The sequence below is a fragment of the Solanum stenotomum genome, chromosome 1 (genome assembly GCF_019186545.1).
Source record: "Solanum stenotomum isolate F172 chromosome 1, ASM1918654v1, whole genome shotgun sequence".
In the NCBI taxonomy this organism is placed as follows: Eukaryota; Viridiplantae; Streptophyta; class Magnoliopsida; order Solanales; family Solanaceae; genus Solanum; species Solanum stenotomum.
Genome location: NC_064282.1, coordinates 96,865,506 through 96,880,942, shown reverse-complemented (window position 1 = coordinate 96,880,942; position 15,437 = coordinate 96,865,506). Strand labels below are relative to the sequence as shown.

At 27.5% G+C, this 15,437-nt stretch overlaps 1 protein-coding gene across 1 annotated transcript; it reads right to left on the bottom strand.

Moving 5' to 3' along the window:
* Positions 1-12,969: 12,969 nt before the first annotated feature.
* On the bottom strand, positions 12,970-14,259 carry LOC125876292 (E3 ubiquitin-protein ligase PUB24-like). The gene has a single exon (XM_049557437.1). The coding sequence runs from the start codon at positions 14,254-14,256 to the stop codon at positions 12,991-12,993; it is 1,266 nt and encodes a 421-aa protein (XP_049413394.1). The 5' UTR covers positions 14,257-14,259; the 3' UTR covers positions 12,970-12,990.
* Positions 14,260-15,437: the final 1,178 nt, after the last annotated feature.

The window sequence follows — 15,437 nt, the reverse complement described above, 5'->3', positions numbered from 1 at the left end:
AATATTAATCAAAGAAGGAGATCAATCTTATTAGAAAGTTGCAAATATGACCAAAAAAAAAAAAAGAGGAATATTTTTTAGTAGGTGAAGTTTTGTTGAGACTTTAGATGAGTAGTGAATTAGTTTGAAAAATAGAGGATTTGGTTGTGGTTATATATATGAGTTGGAGATTGAGCTTTTCAAAGTCAACACGCAAATAGAAGAATATGACTTTTCAAAGGGTGTTTGCTTTTAATATCTTAAAAGATTGTTTACAGCTCGAGGCATCATCATATATAATACTCCTTCTAATTAATATAAAATGGTTCAAAATATATTCGAATTTTGATCAAAATTACTGTAATAATCTCAAATTTTTGGTAGGATCTATTATTTCCGCACTATTTGATAGTGTATTTTAAAAATGTATAGGTGTTCACGTGGACATCATAAATATTGTATCATTATAAATATTTACTTGTCCAGCTGGGCACTTATATATCTTTAAAATACACTATTAAATAGTGTAAGGGGGTAATAGGTCCTGCTCAAAGTTTCAAATTGTTACAACAATTTCGATCAAAATCCAAATATATTCCACACCTTTTCCCCTAAAAAATATGACTTTTTATATTTAGTAAATATTTTAATTTAATTTCCTACCTGACATGACATGTTTAAAATTATATGTACAATATAATCACCATAAAAATTATTAGTTCCTTTCACTTTCTTAAATTGTGCGCAAAGAGATGAATTCAAAAAATAAATTTTTATAAGTTATGGATTTTAAGACGGTGATCTCAAATTGTAATTAATGAATTCTAAATTTATTTTCCTTTCATTTACATTATATATAGTGACAGAGTTGGAATTTTAATTAAAGGATAATAATATAATTATATAAAAAAGTAAAATCGCTAAAAGTTAAGGAATGTTAATATGTGATATATATACATAAAAATATTTTTATTTAACTATATAATGTAATTTTTCGACAACACAACCGACACCCTCAAATATATGTGGCTCCGCCATTATATATAAGTATTAAATTTTATCNCAACACGCAAATAGAAGAATATGACTTTTCAAAGGGTGTTTGCTTTTAATATTTTAAAAGATTGTTTACAGCTCGAGGCATCATCATATATAATACTCCTTCTAATTAATAAAAAATGGTTCGAAATATATTTGAATTTTGATTGAAATAACTGTAATAATTTCAAATTTTTGGTAGGATCTATTATCTCTGCACTATTTAATAGTGTATTTTAAAAATAATGTATTTTTTCGACAACACAACCGACACATATATAAGTATTAAATTTTATCGAACTCGTATTTCGTAGAACGTGTATTTGCGCGGGCTAAGTGTGTGTGAACGTGTTTTGACTTTCTCTCTCTAGAAAATAAATAAAAACACATGCATGCGTATATCTCGTGTTTTTATTTATTACAAATAATATATTTAGTGAGAGAAAGTGATAGTTGCAACTTGCCGACGTGACAACTACTATGTTAGACGTGTTTTTTGTCCAAATTTCCATTTTGGCTGCGCTTTCTAAGTTACTTTTGGAGTCTCAAATTACATGTGTTTTGGTCTGTCTGATTTAATATAATAGATAAGTAAAAGTGAAACTCGAGAAAAGCTTCTTCTCTCCGGCCCGATAAAATGGTTTCAAATTGACTAGGAAAAGTGAAGCTCAAGCCCTTCTCTCCAGCCCAATTGAACGATTATGGTATGAGTTTTTTCCAACTCGAATTGGGCAGGATGCAGGTTGACCTAACCCTTTTGTTAGGCTTACCAGTAAGAAGTAAGAACTACTTACATATAATGTAGTATTCAATTGGTCACTAATGGATTGAACAATACGAAATAGGGCTCTAGCTGGAAATCAAACCATGGTCTCGAGGGTAGTGTTTTGGCTTGTACCAGCAGTATAAGGACACTCTTATTCTCCTCATTGGTGTACTACTCCCCCGTCCCTAATTACTTGTCCACTTTTCATTTTTTAGTTGTCCCTAATTACTTGTCCATTTTGACAAATCAAGAAATGACAAAAAAAAGTTACCCATTATACCCTCAATTAATTACTTTGACAAAATGTAAAACTTTTTGAAAATCTTATGTTTTTAATTCACCCACTTCATAATTAATAAGGGTAAATTGGTAAACTCGCTATGTCAATAATTGTTTTCTTAATAGGTGTGTCAATTAAAAAATGGATAAGTAATTAGGGACAAATAGAGTATTAATTAAATGTTAATTTCTATTAGTTTTTCAAGATAGATATATATAGATATACATATACATACATGATTTTTTTTTAAGTTAAATATATGACAAAAAAAAGTCATTGACTTGGAAAATTGATGGGTGAGTAGGGTTTCCACCAATTATTTTAGTGGATGTCCACTCAGCCTAAGATAAGAGTTAATGGTTTAAACATGTGTTTTACATGATTTTCAAATTTTATTATTTTACTATAAGAAACTCGAGAAAAAGTAACATGTACTATTAAATGTATCAATGAATATTTCTAAATGCAAACGTAACACACAAATTTAAGCCAAATCAATGAACATTAATTTTTTTTTATATATAATATATACCTTATAATTTTCTGATGACCTTAACGTTATCATGATCTGCTTATATAGAATAGCATTAGTAAGATCAATTTTATGTAAACACTGTTATTTCATTATCATAATTGATTTATTTGTGGATTTTGAATTTCAATTTTGGATTTTTTAGAGTTTATTTTATCTTAAATTTATATAAAAGACAATAATAATTTGTATGGTGACATATGTAAGACTAATTGAGAAATAGTTTTATTCTTCCACTATGATCATGATTCATGCATGAGTTGACATTTTAAATTAGGGCGTGATGGCTTTTCCAATCAAAACATTATTCAATTTGTCATTCATTAGTTTTTTTTTTAATAAATAAATGGAAAGAAGAAAAAGTATAATTAGTTAGTGATCACGTGCAAGGGATGGATGAAAAATTATTTGCACCACTCAAATGAATATATATATATAAAGTTTTTTGCAACTTTATTGTTTTAAATTATTTATAATTAATTGGTTATTTTGTACATCCCTATAAGCAGCCGGAAGACGTATAAATATAAATAAATAATATATCAGTGTACGTAATTTCATATGTAAAGTTTGAAAAGAATAGAATGTACGCAAATTTTTTCTCTATTTCGTGTAGACGTAAAAATATAATTTTTGAAAGATCCATGGTTCAAGCAGCCGATATTAAAATAGTTTAAAAAAAATATAAACAAAGTAAACATAAATAATAGTAAAGAAAATATCAAAACAGTAACAGTAGTCAAATAATACGATAAATCGAAGCATAAAAAACAACTTATAACTATAATAAGACTTAGAAAAATAAATCTAAAAATAAAATTTCATAGTACAATAAAGGACAGATATAAGAGACTAAGTTTAAATTTTGTTGGGATTTTTAAGCACTTCAAGTTTGACTGAAAATTGTCCATATATATTTTTTATTAGATGTATGTAATTTTTTATTTTTAAAAAAAAATCATTTTCTAGTTATACATTGCACCTACGTAAAAACTTTTTCAAATCAAATCTCACATGCATGAATTAAATTAAATTGTAAATTTATTGGTTATGTTCCCACTAAACTTAATTACTTAACAGGGACATATCTAGAGGTCTACTTATCGTGAGTTTATGTGAATTCAATATATAATAGTTTTTACTCAAATTCTAGAAAATATTTTTTGTTATATATATTAAATTTAATTATTATTATAATATTATCTCAAGACTATTAACTATAAAAATTCATAAACTTTTTAATTTTGAATCTGTATCAATTTTTAAATTATACGTGAACACTGAATATTTTGTGCGCCGATTACTTTTTAGTGGGAACCCATAACTATAAACGTTAGGTTTGTGCTTTGAAGTGTTTGTGTGGCTATAGTTTGAGATAAGATAAATGGATTGGTGCCTCATTTACATGTACTCTCTCCGTCCGGTTTTATTTGTCCGTTATATTTAAAATAGATATTTTATTTTTATTTGTTCACAATAAAAAAATTAAATAAAAAAATAATTTATTATTTTATATTTATTTTATTCCTATTATTAAATAATTAATATTGCAAACATTAAATTAAATTATATATTATCCTTGTAGAGCTAGCACTTATGATAGACGTTGACCAAAATTATAATGGAAAAATAATTATTTTATTATCCTTGGACTTGGCACGTATATGATAAAAATGCATTGACCAAATTATATAAAGTTAAAAATAAGGTGGTAAACGTGCAATTTATAATGGAATAGTAATGAAAAAAAGATTGAGTGTTCATTCTTGGTCGACGCAAAATAAGAGGCCTAACTAATGGGTGAAATACGTTATTTGAGAAATATGATTATAAGATAAATTAGTAAAAATATCTGATACGAACAAATTTTTATTATCAAATTACTTCAAGCTAAATCTAGTAAACATTGTTTCGAGCTAGAGTTATATTGTCGTTAGTTAATACTTCAATGTTCAAAGTAGTAATTTATGACTCTGTTAGAACTAAATCTACTAACTATTAAATACCAAACGACTCCTCTATGAAATCAACTTTATATATATAAAGAAAGAATGAGATCGCAAATACCTCTTTTATTTATATTATATTTGATAAATTTATTGATATCTTATCGTCTTTATAATTAGAGCAACTTTCACATATATAACAAACACAAAATTCATATTTGTATGTTATAGCAAAATTTGCATAATTGCGCTCCATAGCAAACATAAATATGTATATTTTACTATACATATACAAAAAAAACAGTTGTATAATCTGCTTTGATATACATATACAAAAAGATCAATTGTATAAAGTGAGAGAGGCGAGTGAGCGAGCGAGATCTGGGAGAGGGGAGAGAGGGGAACGAAAATATATGTATACATAGTATTTTCACGCATTTTATACATTTGCATTTTTGTATAAAGTGAGAGAGATGAGTAAGAGAGCGAGATCTGGGAGAGAGGAGAGAGGAGAACGAAAATATATGAATATATACAATTTTCTCTCGCTTTATACAAACACAAACGCATTTTATACAATTTGCATTTTTTGTATAAAGTGAGAGAGGCGAGTGAGAGAGCGAGATCTAGGAGAGTGACGAACTAGATATGGGAGAGTGGCGAGCGAGATCTGGGAGAGGGGAGAGAGGAGAACGGAAATATATGTATATATATAATTTTCTCTCGCTTTATGCAAACACAAACGCATTTTATACAATTTGCGTTTTTTGTATAAAGTGAGAGAGGCGAGTGAGAGAGCGAGATTTGGGAGAGTGGCGAGCGAGATCTGGGAGAGGGGAGAGAGGGGAACGAAAATATATGTATATATACAATTTTCTCTCACTTTATACAAACACAAACGCACTTTATACACTTGCGTTTGTATAAAAAACGAGAGAGGCGAGGGAGAGAACGAGAGTGGTGAGCGAGATTCACCAGGAGAGAGGTGAAATAGCAACAGTTTGCTATGAGGTACAATAAAATCAAACTATACTTATAACATTTAATTTGAATTAATAGTTTGCTATTATATACAATTTTCCCTTATAATTATATAATTATGCTAAGCGCAGACAAATTCGCTAATACCTATTAGATAAGTTCATTATAACAGTTTCTGCAAACTAGAAAACTGTAATGAAAAATAACAAATGCAAAGCCCAATTAAAATGCAAAACTAAAATATGGGCCAAACTCAAATCAAAGATTTTGGGCTATTGAAATGGGTTTGGGCCCATGATTAGACAGCCTTTCAAATAAGAATCCTCAAATTGAAAAATTCATATATGACATATATTAGACTAATATTTTCAAGTTATAGCAGTAGAATTAAACTTTCAAGTTGTAACAATAAAAAATTTCAGGTTATAACAGTTTCTTTAAAAAAAAAGTTTTTTTAAATAATTGTAAAAATTTGTTTTGAAAAAATAAAATAATTTGTTTCTGAAAAAAAAAGTAAAAAAACAGAAATAAGTGTGTTAATTAAATTTGAATTGATTGAAGATAATTACAAGTTAGCATAAATTAAGGAAATTCGAACTAATTAAGAATATTTAGTCTCCTTATTTCACTCTAATTTATTCAAATTAATTAAAAATTTCGATTTCATCCATTTTCTTCCACATTTCTCTCTCTTCAATTTTTTTCCAGAAATCTTGTCACTCTCATCTAATTCATATTCGTTTTTATTCAATAATCTTTATTTTTTGGACGGCTTCTTAGTAGTATTAATAAAACATGGTGGTAGATGGGATCCTTCAGGTTAGTGTTCTTTGTGTTTTTTTATTTGTATTGTAATACAAACCAAACGTTAAAAAATATTATGAACAGTGATTCTGGAAAAAAAATTCAGATTTTGTTTGTGAATAATAGTTTTAATTATGGCGTTTTTGGTATGAATATTCACTTTTGAAATTACATAAAATTTGTTTGAAATTAGTATAGATTTTTGTTTGAACATTCATTTTTTGTATGTTTCTGGTTAAAAAATTACATAAAATTTATTTGAATTTGGTATATTGGTTATACCATGTAGGTACGATTTTAGAATTATATTTGAATGAATTTCATGTACTATTTGTCTAATAAATGACAATTAATAGTTAAAAGTGATATTATTTTGGTATTATAGTGGAATGATTCTGCTGTGAAAAAGTGACAACTTATGTCATGAAATAGGTATAATTTTGGGGGCATAATAATTATATGAAATTTATATACTGATTTCAAATTTGTATAATAATTTGAATTATGGCGTTTTTATAAAAATGTGTAATGTTATATTTTGGTATGAACATTGAATTTGTTCATTATGTGTCTGACGCATTTTTTTTTTGGTATATTTTTGGTTAAAAAATAGATTTTTTTTTTTTTGAAATTTGTATACTTATACTACCAAGCATGTATGACAATCGATAGTGTTTTGGTACGATTGTTGGTTTGATTGGATTTTTTTTTTGGCATTATATTGTAATGAATTTTGAGAATAGTAATGTAATGAATTTGGTATACTGTTTATTAAAGAAATGACAATTAATATTTTTGGAATTATTTTGGTATTCTAGTGACATGATCCTGGTATGAATAATTGATAACTTTTGGCATGAAATAGGTAAGAAATGTGTTAATAAGAATTGTATGAAATTTGTAAACTGATATAACATATTTGTTTTTACTTTTGTATTCTGTAATAACATATGAAATTGTTTTAAAATAACATATGTATTTTTACTTTTGTATGAATTTTGTAATCATAAAAATGGTATGAAACTTGTATATTGATATAACATATGTATAAAAGTTATTTGTACTTTTGTATGATATAATATTGACACAATAATTTATGATGATATGCAATTCAAAAAGTGTCGGAGCAGAAATTATTGTCTCCTGGTTAAAAAAGAACTGTAGGGAGACCACAACTTGTAAATGGTTTGCTGATGTGAAATTCAAGAGGTCTAAGATTACGTGCAATACATGTCATCGGGAGGAACACAATAAGAAGACATGTTCAAATTACCCTTCTGAAAAAAAGACATAATTTATTTTTATTTTTATTTGGTTGTTTTATTGTGGCAAACTCATGTTTTGATTTATTTTGTCTTTTAAGTTAATGAATTATAATTTCAGAATATTTATTATGTGTGCTAGTTAATCATTTGTGTATTCAGTGTTTTTCAAATGTGTAACGACCCGCTAGGTCATTTTGAGAACTAGGACTATTTTGACTCTTCCAGAAAAAAATTTAAAGAGGTATTTTAAACTATTCAGTAATTACGAGTATCTAATTGATGAATTTTTATTTAATAAGTATTATAGTTATTAGTTAGTGGGCCAAAATAATTCAATTAATACCCAAGTAATTTGGCCCATGTTAATAATTCTTTGTCACCTCCACAACCCACTAAAACTTCTATCTGCACACGACGAAGAGAATCATCGCATAATCTCAACCATCAAGTAATGGATATAGAATTGTGTTGATTAGATTTCGGCTGGAACATAAATAATAAATAAAGTTAAGGAAAGCAAATTTTGGAAACTTGACACTATACTGTAGGATGGTTTATTTGGTAGGATAAATTAATTGTTAATTAGGAGAGAGTAATCATTACGGTAATGATTGACTCATGATTTTAAGTGGTAATTCATTTAAAAAGGAACTAAAGTATAGTAATTATGAAGGCTTGGAAGTTGGAGCTTTTGTTAAATTTTTGTTAGTTTCTGTTGCTATTCTTGTCACTATTAATTATTAAGCATAATGGATATATATGAACACTATTAGAGTATGTTATTTAGTGGAATTAAGATATAACTCTAGGCTTAAAATCTAGGAATATGAGACTTGACATATTAGATGGCACCAAAAATTTAGGAATTTCATTATATATCATGGGTGTTAGTTTGGTGTCATTAGGTTGGATGAGATGTATATATCATTTTGAGTTAATGATAGGTGAGTGGATGTAAGGTGTTGCGTAGTGAATAGTACAAATGTTGTTTGTTGCTTTGGTTCAGGATCACTGTATCACTTAGTTAAATTTGTAGCATATTTTGTGTCTTAAAATATTCTAGTGGTGTTCACAATTGTTTACCAATAGTACTGGTTAATTGGTCCAAGAGTGACCATCATGGTTAAGTCGATAATATATTTAAAAAGTGCGAATTTTCAAGGGGAATAAGATGGTAACATTCGTGAAGTTCGAATAAGTTTTGGGGTTCGGGATAGAGGTATAGCTCAATGGATGTCTATAGATTCATTTACTTATGAATAATGCATATGTGATAGATTGTGAACGTGTTAAAGCTTTGCAAAAGGAAAGGGCAAAATCTTGAGGATTCATGACACGAGTTAATAGGAAAAATATGAAAAGAATATAAAATTAACGCTAAAAAATCACAAATAAATATTGTAACCTTAAATTCAACAATTTCAACAATTTTTTTAAATATTTATTTTTTTTGGGTAAATCCCGAAAATGAGAAATTGATTAATAAAAAATATGAAAAAAATATAAAATTAACCCCAAAAAATCACAAACAAATATAGTAACCTTAATTCAAAAATTTCAACAATTTTTTTTAATTTTTATTTTTTTCGGCAAATTTTGATAATGAGTAATTTATTAAAAAAAATAAAAATTAAAAAAAATTGCTGAAATTTTTGAACTTAAGGTTACTATATTTATTTGTGATTTGGCGTTAATTTTATATTTTTTTCATATCAATTACTCATTTTCGGGATTTACCGAAAAAAATAAAAAATTTAAAAAATTGTTGAAATTGTTGAATTTAAGGTTACAATATTTATTTGTGAATTTTTGGCATTAATTTTATATTTTTTTCATATTTTTCTTGTTTTTTATTAATCAATTACTAATTTTTGGGATTTACCGAAAAAAATAAAAAGTTGAAAATGGGTCGGGTAGTTTATTTAAAAGGGGGGGTTGATTTATGGATTGGATTAGTTGTTTATGGTTCGAATTTTTTAGGGGTATAATTAATCCCTTTCCATTTTTCATAGAAATGTCATGTGGTAAAGTCAAAATGACATGGCAATTCCATGTGGCATTTAAAGAAATGAAAAATGGGCTGGATATGTACAGCAGGCTAACTAATGCCCATAAGGGCATATTTAGACCAAAAGTTGGATGGCGAGGGCATGGTGAGCCAAACTTTAAACGGAGGGTATATCTAGACCTTTTCGAATAGTTTAGGGGCATATTTCACCCTTTACCCTTTATCCAATTTATATACACTTGGTATCCAACTTGAAATTTTAGAACAAAGACAAAAAATAAAAATGTATAAAATTAGTATCCAACGGGTATAAATCCGGGAAGAATAAATCTGGTTGTAAAACAATGCAAATTATATATTGTTGTTAGAAATTGTAGCAAAAGAAATATACATCACCCAAAAATCAAAACATGTAATTAAAAGTCTAAACAGCATTAATTAATACAAGTTCTATATTTTCCTCTCTCTTCAATTTATATTCCGTGTTCAAATGTGATTTTTTTTTTATCATATTTAAGCTAAAACTTAAGAAATCCTTATTAAAGATTTTATGATCTCATATTATCTATATATATCAACAAATTTCAGAATTAAATATATTTATTTCACCAACAAAACAGTATTTTAGATATAGAAAAACACACCAAAAACAAGTTCAAAACTTAAGTAAAACGGTTTTTTTTCCTCAAGAAATCAAGTTTTAGATTAATTAAAATAAAAAACAAAATCAAATTTTCAAAATATAGAATTCTTAATTCTAAAAAAACAGATTAAAAAAAACAATATCAAAATTTAAAATAAAAAAAACATCAAGAAAAACAAAAAAAATAGATTAAAGAGAGAGAAAAATACATGTTAAAATGTACAGTGATAAAAATTTTTTTAAAAATAAATTAAAGGCCCCAATAGTCATTAATAAATAAAAGTTATTTGAATAAGTTAAAAAATCCCTTAAAAGGGGTAATAGATAATTACAAATTGATTTTCTGTCATTAATATTATTTCTCTTACCTATTAATTATATAAAAGGAACTGCAATCAATATAATTAAATAATTAATAATATAAAAATATAAAAAGACTAATCATTTAATAAAGTATATTTTAATTGATTTTTAAATAAAGTTAAATTTAATTGATATGTTATAACCCGTAATTACACTGTTATAAGTAAGAATTTTTTAAGAATAGGTTTAAAACTCGTAATATTGTCTCTTAAATGTGTATATGGTGTGATTTTTCCATCTTCTAATATATATATTTTCGCGAGTTACACACCGATATAAATTCAGTTAACTTATTTGTTTTGAGCATTGATCAATCATTTCCTCTTGAAAGGCACCGATTAAGAAATTGTGTGATCGGCCTCTTTAGCTGTATATCGATTGAAAAGCAGAGCGACACAATCGCAAGCTTGATGATTTACTTATAGGTGTATAATTTCTTATTTGCGAAGGTAAATTTAAACTCGTTGAAAAAAGTGTCAATAGTGAAAATCAATAGGTAGCAATTGTCATAATACCTAGAAAGGAGTCGAGATAGTCTCGATTTTCATGCGTCTTAATTTAAGTTGTGGATCTCCTTTATTAGTTTTGAGTTAATTATTCTTTGTATGATATCTAAAGGGAGTTCATTTGAAAAAATAAACCTTATATATCTAATCAATATATAAATAATTTATATATTAATATAAAATATCTGCATAACTCTAACCAACAAGTCAACCATAAAAAAATTTAATTTTTTTCTTCAAGAAGGTCGTTTTGTTGGGAACGAATTATCTCAAAATTAATTGTCCCTGGATAAGTTACTTCACATGTATACGAGATAATTTATCCCATCACTAAGCTATAAATATTGCGATAAATAATATCAGAATTGCGCAATACCTCTAAGCCTCTAACCAAACACATAATAAACTAATCTTACATTTTATTCCTAAAATTATTATACCTTGTACCTCACCGGCTCACACCAAACAACTCTAATGTATAAGAAAACTCTTTCTTTGGACCCCCTTTTCAAAATTAAAATACATTGACTACATGATCATAATTTAATTAAGAATACATCAATATCACTTGCACAAGTTGTGGAGGAAAATTAGATCAGAAATACAAGCAATCATCTTTATATGCATACCTCGAGACCAACAAATTAAACCAAGACAAAGTCAAGCTTCATCGAACTTATAAAATACTTTTATTAAATTATTATAAGAAAATAAAATATTTAATTATTCTGGCAAAGCCATTCTATATATCCTGCACCCCACCCCTTCAAATAAGTCTTCAAAAGTTTAAAAACTATTTTTTTCTGTACTTGGATTTATTTTTTTTATAAAAAAAAACATAAAATAGTCACTAAAGTCTAAAGATACCTAAATTAGATGATAAACAAAATATTTTAAATGAAAAACTTATACATTTAACAGTGATCATGTTTCAGAGAATTAAATGAGGTAGATTTTGACTGACATGCAACTTTAATTTCACTATAACTTATACTATAATTTTTAAATATCGAAATTTTAAATATAAAATATTGAGTTGATCTAATCGAGTTTACTTAAAAAATAAGCTAAATTGATTTTTTGAAAAAGAAAATATGACAATCAATTTAGAACAATGGAGAATATTATAATAAACATTATTTTAGTTAGAAATTCTAAAGTGTGCATCTACCTTGAGCCCTACAAATTTATTGAACAACAAATAAAGTCAAGATTGTTTGAATATTACAAGAAACTAAACTAATAGATCTACTAAAAAAGATTTGAAAATTGGTCTATAAGCAATCTATACAATTGGATTCATTTCTAACTTGCAAATTATTTCAACCACTAACATTAACAGATTATATCAAGAAAACTCTAGAAAGTTGTTTGGTTATTTACCTTGGTAATACAAATTTATAATTCTTGATCACCATCAAAGGTTGTAGGATGATAAGCAATACCCTTCCCCTTAACCATAAATCTCATATTTTAGCCTTGAAAATAAAGTCGTCTCTATTAGGTAGCATTTTATCTTTCAATGTGAGATTTTCCTATGTACAACTTGAATATAGTCGAACTCCAAAACAAATATTGAACACCAGAGATTTCCCCACTCAAATCAAGATCAAATAGTCCTCAAATTAGAGCCTCGACACCGAATGGAAAACAAAAGTTAAAAAGGATCTTGTAACAATCACCCAAAATGGAATTTTCCAATATGAGACCGATTAGTCGACCCTCAAATCGAATACCAAACACCAAATGTAAAAAAAATGAAAAAAATTGTAAAAGCCACCCAAAGTGAGATTTTCCAACGTGAACCAAATTATTAATTGAGTTTCAAATCAGATACAAAACATATAAAACTAAAAAAAAAATGTTGTAATGATTATCATTAACCATACCTTGTTAAGGTGGCAACTTCAACACAAGGTGAATTCTTCCAAACATCAAAATGATTTCTTAATATTTCCCTTGCGTTATCCTTTACATGTGAAGCACAATTAGCTTGTATCATAGTACAAATCTTTGATACACTTTTGACTTTCAACATTTCTTGAAGAACTCCACTTGTTGCTGAATATTTTGTAATCAAACAAAGAATCATTATGGCTTTTTCATCTACAATTGGAGAAACCTTCAAAATCCTCTTTGTAATCATAGCAATTCCAGCAGCATGACTTAAAAGTTGTGCCCTACCATCAGCACAAGAACATAAATTGAATAATATCTCAAAAATAAGCTCTTTAGTTTTTTTATTTGATGAAAAATTGAGTTCGAGCTCGATGAGCTCGAAAATTGCCCTTGATTGAATCATAATGTTCCGGTTCTTGCCCGAATGACTAGTGTTTAGGATGACGTGTAAAGCATTGTCAACTCCTTTTTGCGCGATGGTGGTAGTATTACTACCACTCTCATGTAAAACCCTAATTATTTTCTCGAATAATTGGGGTTTTAGTCTATCCAATGTACTTGAATTCGCCTTCCCAATGATAGATCTCAATAGGCTCATCGCGTGGTTCTTGATCATTGCATGGTTCTGCATGTCGCGATCAAGACCTAACGCCCATGTTATTGAATCTATTAATATCTCTTCGCGATTTTCGACTTTATTATTTTCATGACAAGATGAAAAATAATCCCAAATTAATGAAAGTGTACTTAGGGCTTTTTCAAGGCCATTAGTGTCACATTTCATGTAACATTGGATCAAGAAATTAACTAGGGCTTCATGAACTCCAACTTCAACCATGTATGTCTTGTTTCTCTCATTATTCTCCTTAGCTAACATCTCTAACTTCTCTAACGTCTTGATATTCTCCGTCCTGGGGACGGAGAGATCAAGAACGAGGTTGAGGATGTAGCATTTGCTTAACGGAGGCTTAGTCGGAGTCAAGACTTGATCAACAACGTTGAATCCATTCGATACACACCACGATTGAATCAAACGACGGAGAGTGTGGTTTGGTGTTAGGTTTGAATCTCGTGACACGTGTAGCTTCGTTACCGGACAAATGGCGTTACTATTAGGGCTTTTTGAAAGCCAACGTTCGATACTATCGCGATCATACGTGATACCGGTAACGATTGTTACGGGATCTTTCATGATTTGTAGAGAAATTGGACATATAAAATACTCAGGAATTTCAACATTTTCCATTAGAAGAGGGAAAAAATTGAACTAAAAATGTTTTGTTTTTTTTTGGTTTTTCAATTTTGGTTGTGTTGTTATAATAAATGGAGAAGTGTGGAAAGGAGAAAGAAGTTTTGGTAAGAGAAAGTGGCTAAGTGTATTGAAGTAAATGAAGGAAAAAGACTGGAGACTAATAGAGTGGAAAAAATTGTGTAAGGTTTATATAATTTGAGAAAAAATTTATAATAGGATTGGGAATATTGGTCAAAGTAACTAGTCATACTTTCTCACAATGTGATTGATTGTGGTGGACTTTGGTCAAAGAAAAGAGCAACTAGCTAGTTGTTTCTTTTTTAAGTTTCGATATTCGTTTTGAGATCTGATTAATCGATTTTTTTAGAAGTAGTTAAGTTTGGTACTTGTTTTGAGATCTGATTCTATAAGGAATAGTTAAGTTTTATACGGTAGATATCGAATCTCACATCATATGTAATTAAATTTTTTGATAATGCGATCTTGATATTATGATGTTTAATATGCATTTTTTTTGTATTCTATATTTATAAAAAGAATACTGCACCAAAGTATATTATTACATGTACAATTGATGTATATTATTCCTCCGGTTCATCTTTATTTGTCCACTGTTTTAAAAATAGTTGTTTAACAATATTTGTATAATTTGAAAAATTAAGAGATAGTTTATCATTTTGTGTCTATTTTACCCTTGTTATTAAATATTTTTCAATATCTAATAAATTTTCCAAGACATTAAATTTAATATATTCAAAGGGGTAATAAAATAAAAATATCCCTATCATTTATTGTTTCTTAAGGTGCATGTCAAGTCAATAGCGGACAATTATTATTGGACAGATGGAGTATATATTATGATAATGACAAATTATATAAACTGATATATGTACAAAAATTGTTTGGACGGTGAAACTTTGACTATTCTATCTTGATTAAAAATATTCTTTTTGTGTGTGTGTAATTGATTACGAAGGAATTACTTGTATTCTCTTTGATTATTTCTACATGTAAAGTGTTAGTATGAAATAATTGAGACGTATTTGAAAAATAGTCAAAATTTCTCTATATAAGTGTATATATGTAAGTTGAAGTTCAACAAACTATGATTATCATTTTACCATATAGCAAAATACCAAAATCAAACTTAAAAATACAATAGTGTAGTATTTTAA

Excerpts from the sequence above, each read along its gene's own strand:
- LOC125876292 (XM_049557437.1), bottom strand. The coding sequence starts at position 14,256 with ATGGAAAATGTTGAAATTCCTGAGTATTTTATATGTCCAATTTCTCTA.